Source organism: Fomitiporia mediterranea (assembly GCF_000271605.1).
Source record: "Fomitiporia mediterranea MF3/22 unplaced genomic scaffold FOMMEscaffold_1, whole genome shotgun sequence".
NCBI lineage: Eukaryota > Fungi > Basidiomycota > Agaricomycetes > Hymenochaetales > Hymenochaetaceae > Fomitiporia > Fomitiporia mediterranea.
The window spans coordinates 8,491,441-8,499,029 of NW_006760386.1; the positions used below are offsets into that span (position 1 = coordinate 8,491,441).

The 7,589-nt window shown below is 44.6% G+C and overlaps 4 protein-coding genes across 4 annotated transcripts; 2 read left to right on the forward strand and 2 right to left on the reverse strand.

The window, feature by feature from the left end:
• Window positions 1-658: 658 nt before the first annotated feature.
• Window positions 659-2,015, forward strand: FOMMEDRAFT_151241 (uncharacterized protein; the record flags this gene model as incomplete). Its single annotated transcript, XM_007262281.1, has 5 exons — window positions 659-795; window positions 846-978; window positions 1,088-1,163; window positions 1,219-1,401; window positions 1,828-2,015. The coding sequence occupies 5 exons, from the start codon at window positions 659-661 to the stop codon at window positions 2,013-2,015; spliced, it is 717 nt and encodes a 238-aa protein (XP_007262343.1).
• Window positions 2,016-2,593: 578 nt separating this feature from the next.
• On the reverse strand, window positions 2,594-3,073 carry FOMMEDRAFT_74624 (uncharacterized protein; the record flags this gene model as incomplete). Its single annotated transcript, XM_007262282.1, has 3 exons — window positions 2,594-2,730; window positions 2,805-2,913; window positions 3,011-3,073. Coding segments are annotated over 3 exons (309 nt in total), but the record flags the coding sequence as incomplete, so codon positions are not given.
• A 52-nt stretch (window positions 3,074-3,125) lies between these two features.
• Window positions 3,126-3,771, reverse strand: FOMMEDRAFT_151243 (P-loop containing nucleoside triphosphate hydrolase protein; the record flags this gene model as incomplete). Its single annotated transcript, XM_007262283.1, has 2 exons — window positions 3,126-3,507; window positions 3,566-3,771. The coding sequence occupies 2 exons, from the start codon at window positions 3,769-3,771 to the stop codon at window positions 3,126-3,128; spliced, it is 588 nt and encodes a 195-aa protein (XP_007262345.1).
• Window positions 3,772-4,940: 1,169 nt separating this feature from the next.
• FOMMEDRAFT_131180 (G-protein alpha subunit) lies at window positions 4,941-6,175 on the forward strand (the record flags this gene model as incomplete). The annotated part of the gene is made up of 3 exons (XM_007262284.1): window positions 4,941-5,025; window positions 5,112-6,006; window positions 6,076-6,175. The coding sequence occupies 3 exons, from the start codon at window positions 4,941-4,943 to the stop codon at window positions 6,173-6,175; spliced, it is 1,080 nt and encodes a 359-aa protein (XP_007262346.1).
• Window positions 6,176-7,589: the final 1,414 nt, after the last annotated feature.

Genomic DNA, 7,589 nt, shown 5'->3' on the forward strand with positions numbered 1-7,589 from the left:
GATTGATTATAATAGTCATAAAGTAATACATTGTACTTGTAAGTTAATTACAATACTTCTAGTAAGATAATATGCAATTATATATATTAATATTGATAACAATCACTCTGTCAGACTTATAAAATAATTTGGTTTTACTTTTAAACAATATATCGAAGTGATTACATAATCGAGTACCGAAGATCGAGCGCATATAATGACGCACTTGCTCTCGTCACTCCTTTTCCTCCTACCTCCACCATCTCCCCAACCCTCTTCCCCCAACGCTATGTCGTCGCTCTTGTTCTCTCTAGCCCAGTCCTCTGCCTACAAGCATCCTCCAGCAGGCACACTGCCTGCAATCACCTAGACAATAAACATCACTGTATTCGTCTCTCTAATCTGCCACTACAATGCCCGTGCTGAGCCTCAGATCCTGTGACGACACGACTGAGCTGGCTACACCGTCCTTCATCGTAAAGCGTAAGCAGCCAGTCCACTTCATAATAACTCGCACAATGGTTACTCACCCCTCTCCTCCCAACTTTTTGTCTCTCTTCCATCCCTCCCGCTCCTCGCTCCTTGCTCCGCCGCTTGCGTTGCCTCTCCTTCGTTGTCCTCCTCTGTTTACGCTCGCCTTCCTTTTTCATTCGCATTCGCGCATCCGCATTGTTGACCAATGCTGAACGACTTCTTCAATGTTTCCATACATTCGCATACTTCCCGCTCTGTAGTGCAAGCAACAGTCGACAAGCGCGCGCTCGCGACAATACCAACGTACGACCACTCCTATGGTACGACCCTCTCTTCGACGCTGTACGCACTCTCCTTCCCCACCCATTCCATGCTTAACATCACTCTCGCAGGTCCACCCCACGTGCATTTACATTCCTTAGTGCAGCGGACAACACCATATCGAACAGAAGCAGTGGACCGCCACTTACCCCTCCTGAGCAGAGTCCGTCAATACATTCCACTTTGCCTTCTCTGTTCGAGCCGGTACGTCCCAGAGATCAATCCACAATAATGACTCAGTTCACTGCTCCTCCAATTGCACGTCACAGTCAGAATATGTAGCATACGCATACTGATACGGCTTTGTCTGCAGCCTGAATCAACTCATTCAACGCTCCGGATCTCAACCTGCATGCATCACTCACACTCGCTGCACGCCGTCGCAGTACGTCCACCTTTTCTCTCCTATTGATACTTACTAACTACTCTAAACCTGTCTAACAGGTGCAGCCTCAACCTCCACAACCCGCTCGACCTCAACCCCCACACACACACACAATTTGACTCACAGGTCCCGAGCGACAACCAAACGTGGTGACGAGGACTACATCAAACGGCCCAAGGATGCGTTCATCCTTTTCCGACACGAATTCTGCTCACGAAAGAACAAGGCAGAGGCTGCTAGTGGTGCAGGGGTTAGGACTGTAGAAATAATGTTTTGTATTAAATAATTAAATATAATTATATTTTATAAATTATTTGATAAAAAATTGTATCCAAAGCAAAAGGAAGCGATTCAAACGCTTGTAATGACTAATAAGCATTATAAGCAGATATTATACTTTCTCAAATAAATAAGTATGTCTTAGTCTTGTAGTCTTAGAAAGTGTTATAATCACTTTTATAACTTGACAATTTATAAAATTATAATGGAAATTGCCAAGTTATTCTTACTTACTTATCTAACATTGTACTGTCATTACTTAACCCCCCAGGAAGATTATAAGTAATTGGACAAATTTTATAAAATATAAAAAATATACAAGATTACAAGCAAGTATAATACTTAAGACTTTTTTGTGATGGAGTACTTTAGTAGGTGCTCACTGATAGGTGCCATCGGCTGCTCCTTCGGCCATGTTTTCCGTCTGCTGACGCACGTTGCGGAGCACTTGTGCAACCTCCTTGTCTTGAGTACGACGCTCTTTGTCCTGAGTACGACGCTCTTTCGTCTTGCACGCGCCGTTGCTCAAGTATGTCTACGAGAGCTTCTTCGAGTTGCTGTGCCATGGGACAAGTAAGAGGCAGGAAGGAATGACGGATATCTGAATACGAACGCTTAAATAGCAGTGCCCTTTAGTGGCTGGCATGGGCTGGAACGTCATTGCGTGTCAGGCTGGATCGGATGTGGCGGGCAGAAAACGTACAGTTCAGAATACGATAACTCAGTTTCTGAGACATTGTCTGTGTCAGCATCAATCAGGCACTTCGCACTTTCCTCAATGAGTAAAAGCAGATAAACGGTGTTAACCGTGCATTTGTGAAGCGATTGAGATGGAACACAGTAAATACAACTTCCCAACGTCTTCAAAAATCTGAAAGCAGTGCAAAGGTGAGTAAACAGCCAGAGTACCCTTAATGTATATAGCTCATACTCACAGTCTATATGAATGTATTATACCGGTCTTCTCAGCTTCAATAACAATAACTAATACCATGGGGATGATTAAACGAGCGTTAAGACACAGTTATGCATGTATTCGAATCTTCTCAGGCTCTCCTAGTGCTTCATTCTTATCGTCAATTGCATTGGGTTCGGATTCTTGAGAATTTGATGAGACAAGAATATCTGCTGTCGTTGTATCGAGTTGTGCGGCCATCAAGGCGGGGAAACGTGAGTTGTACGTAGGTTTATTGTGTCAGATATATACATATAGCGCAAAACCACACATATCGGCATTAATGTCGATGTATTTACTAATTGACGGTATGTTCCGGACTCAGTAATCTTCCCACCTAGTATGTTATTTAGTAGTGGCACATAATGGTCAAGTTCGATTACAGTTCGCAAGAGGAAAGGCAGGACGCACCTTCAAGTACGACGATCCTCTCTGCACGCGCAATGCTTGATATCCGAAGTGCAACAATCATACATGTCGTTTGTTTCGAGCTTAGGATCTTGTCAATCGCGTCGTTGACCTACGGCAATATTACCAATCGGTATACAAGTAATTTGAGTAAGTAAACAGTGTAGTTTGAAGAAGGCAAATAATGGATAGTATGATGATTGACGCACCCGATATTCAGACGTCGCGTGAAACGAGCTCATCGCCTCGTCCATAGCCAGTATCGCCGGCCTCTTCAAAAGTGCGCGCGCAATCGCAAGGCGTTAACGTTGTCCACCGCTCAGCCTAGTCTCCCAACTTCCAATCCATTCCACCATCAGTACCATTTGTCTCTTCCAAACAGAGACACTCACTTTCACTATCAAATCCTTTCGGCATTCCCCAATTCGCTTGCCGAGCAGCTACCTCGTTGGATGCGATCGGCCCTGTGAAGAGGGCGAGGTTTTGAGGAACGGTACCAATCAGATTAAACCAAGGATACGGGTTGAATTCATGAATGTCTATACGGTCGAAGTTTATTGCGGTTATACGAGACGGCCGGTTATTGAAGAATATGGGATATGAGAATTGCCGTACCTGGCCGTCATAAGTGATACGCCCGCTTACGGGGTCGTAATACCGTAAAAGAAGACACTGGACACTTGATTTGCCACTTCCACTCTGTCCGCTATCGATTCCATCAGCCGTTATACAGAGGAAGAAAAAAAACGGATCCAAAGACGTACACGATTGCAACATCCTCCCCGACGTCGAGTTTCAAATTAAAATCCTTCAAAACTCGAACTCCTGGTCGACTCGGATACTCAAACGAAACACTCTCAAACGATACTGTTCCCCTCCTAGTCAGAGCAACAGGTTCTCCTGATAAAGGGATAGGTGGTGCCCTTTCGAGGAGCTCGAAGATACGTATCCCAGCACCGACCGCTGGCATGATAGACGCCAAAAAGACCTATATCAGCAATGCATTAATCTACCCGAAATTAAAAGTCGAGGGACAACACGTAGATCAACATTGACAGCCCATTAACAACATACACCGTAAACGACAGCATACTCGTCAAGTCTCCCACCGAAAAGGCTCCGTTACTCACTGAACTCCTTTCTATACCCCAAGAGACAAAGCAGCGTAGCATTCCCACTCTATCTCGTTGCCCCATAAAATGCTCCACTTGCGAGTGCTCCCTTGCAAATGAGTCTAAGGACAAGGTTGACCTACTATGAAAATTTGGCCTCTGCTTGTTGTTGCGCGTTGAGTGCATGGACAGTACAAAAGGCACAGTGTGATTCCAAGGCGACTTTAGTCATGTCTCCAACTGCTTCTTGGGTGCGGTTTGAGAGGCTTTTGAGGCAGTGATCGTAGAATATCCGAGTACGATATAACATTAGAATTAATTGGCATTCAGGAATTCCATTTTGATACAGCACCCAGTGAGATGGCGGATAATGGTATTCTTACATAATCAGCCATACGTTGTTTGTCTCTCTCCCAGACTCCCGTTAAGTCGCACGCCGCATTTCTACTAAACAAGTGCCCTAATCAACCAAGTGGACAGCTCCAGAACCCTTAGCCCTCTTGTGATCACTTTGCAAAGCATACGAAGAAATCTGGTATATAAGCATTTGGTATGACTCTGTCGGTTGGTATTGTAGTTTTTATAACTTTCGATGGCTCTGACAACGTTCATACTTGATGATCCTTAGGAATTATTGACGAAGTGTATGCAGTACCACAAGCTTAAGACCAGTCCTCAAGTGGTTTCAGAAATTGTGAAAGGCCAGCTTTCAGATGAACCGGAGGACTCAGTCTGGCGTTGGAATTATCGACGAGCCTTGGATTTATGTGGGACTCTCTGGTCAATGGATCCCATCTTTCAGCCATCCTTGCATACGATTGTTTCACTTTTAAACAATTTTCATACGACCAAAGGCAATCATCTCCAGTGCTCTATCTGTGCTGCTGGAAAATTGGGGACCTGTGCCAGTGTCCAGGACTGTGCAAAGAAGCGATGTTCACGCACAATCTACAAACAGTTCAAGAAACTCTCAGATGCAATCAACTGGTGGTCTGAGGTTCGTTCGGACGTGATCAACAGGCAGCGGATGAAGGTTCGCTCAGATGAGATCGACAGGCAGATTGAGGAAGACTCGCAGAAGTTCAGAAAGGAATGTAAGATCCTCTTACTAGGTCCGTCCCTTCGTCCCTCCTTCCCTCCTGCCCCTTTCTCTTTCTGCAGTCATGTTTGTCCATGTTCACTTGATACCACCCACCAGGGAGCAGAGAATCGGGCGGGTCGACAATTGTGAAGCAGATGAAGATCATGCATCAGAATGGATACACCCGCGAGGAGTTATCGGCATATCGACTCACCGTTTACCGGAATCTTCTTGAGAGTGCTCAAGCGATTGTACTGGCTATGCGTGAGCTTGCGATTGACCCCGTCTTACCCGCGAACCGCGCCTACATTGACACGATCCTGGTATACAAGGTCGACCCGCCCTCATCAATAACAGCCGCATCATCCTCCGTTGCTGGTGCCAACACCGCAACTGCGACGGGTGAATTCAGCGAAGAGGTGGCGGCTGCAATCGACGCTCTCTGGAGTGATCCCATAATCCCTAAGATCATGGATCACAGTAGTGAATTCTACTCGATGAACTCTGCAAGCTACTTCTTGAGCGAGGTGCGACGAATAGGCAAACCGGGTTATGTGCCAACGGAGACGGATGTTCTACATGCGCGACAGAAATTGACGGGGATTGTAGAAACGAGATTCAATATGGGTCAACTAAGTATACGCATCGTCGACGTCTGCGGACAACGAGGTGAACGAAGGAAGTGGATACATTGCTTTGAGCACGTAACGTCGATCATTTTTTGCCCAGCGCTTTCGGAATACGACCAGGTGTTGTTGGAGGAGTCATGCCGGACTCGGATGGTGGACAGCTTAGTGCTATTTGAGTCGGTCATCAACTCGCGATGGTTCTTACGGACGAGTATCATGCTGTTCCTGACCGAGATTGACGTGTTCAAGAGTAAACTACTGAAGGTGCCGTTAGAGAGGTATTTCCCAGAATATACAGGTGGGGCGGATATCGACAAAGCGGTGAAGTACATCTTATGGAGGTTCATGCAGGCGAACAGGGCACGGTTATGTATATACCCTCAGTGAGTGTGACCTGGCCATTTGGATCACTCCCACTTGCTGATATTTCCTGCAACTACCACCACCGTCAGTCTGATACAAGGGACTGATATGGGGAACATACGACTGGTGTTTGCGGTTGTGAAAGAAACGATATTACATAATGCGTTGAAAGATGCGGGAATACTATAATATCGTTTCGTCCACGACTTTTTTTGCCTTTCTCTGTTCGTTTCTTTCTTCATTGCCTTCACGAGTCACATAGCATTATCCTTTCTCCTCCACCTCGTGCTTTGTCCCGCCTCTCGCTTGCGTCTATATGTCGATCGCTTCACCTGCCCTTATGTTGTTACTCATTGCCCATCTATAGAACCTCGTCCATTACTACCATCACTTCTCGCATTACTATCGCATTACTCCCCTGGGTCGCCATACTGTTTACACATTGGCTTAGCCTTCTCCCTCATCCCTTGTTCAACTTTCTCGATCTAGTCCTCTTTATCCATGTCTCTGTCATAGTATTGTATCTGCCATTCACAAGTATACTGTTTCTTTGTCTTCACTTCACATCACAGGAGGCATATTTGCATTCTGTAACACTGGGAATTTATTACAAAATCCAAAAGCTCTCACCTGATTGACTGAAAATACATTCTGAAACAGATTTTCCAGACCTCAGAATTGGTTTTTGCCTCTGGTGTTATGATCCGACGCTTTGCGTCCTCGGAACTCGAGGCCTCCACCCCTCGGGTGCACTGTATACTGACTATATGCAGGTTGACTTATGTGATTGCTCCTATTCCTATTCCACTTGACCCTCTCCATTATTCTTTTGTTCACCCTGAGTCCTACCCTTTATTCCCTAGCCCTTCATTCTTTGTCTGCATACCTTTGACTCTTCCTTCTTTATCTCTCATAACTTATTATTCTCTGAGTGCCTGTGTAGTTTAGTATATATACATATGTAAGATCAGACTGGTCCTGTAGTCTTGATCTTGTCTACTCCAGGTAGTCCTGTACTCTTAGGCTCATTCTATATACTCTACTCTTGTCTCACTCTACTTACTTGCCTGACTCACAGGTTCTGTGTGTTCCAATACTTATGTTCTAGTGCTTGTATCCTAGTATTTCTGTTGTGTAGGATAGTTGTAGCCTGGGTCCCCTTACTAAGCCTTTGGGTCCCCTCTACACTGTTGCTGACATCTGGTGCATCTTATCTGTCATAGGACTGTTAATTTGAACATTAGTTTTGCTTACTTCATGTCTTACTTTTTCCTTTTGCCCTTCTGAATAGAGTTGCTCAGTAACAAATACTCTATTAAGATACTCATTATACTTTATCTTTCAACTACAATTTTCTTTTCTTTACTATAAAATTATAGACAGGTGAGTTAAGAATAGTGAAGGATTGAATAACAAAAGTAAGTACTAACACACATTCCTGATAAATAAGCATTTACTCAATTTAATGAGTCAAATTCATTGCAATATCAGGACAGGAGACAACATACATACTAGTCAGAGAATTTCCTCCTACTGTATCATTTTCTACATTATCAAGGTGGACTTGCTTAATGACATTCCTGTTGTTAAGTTCTAATTCCAT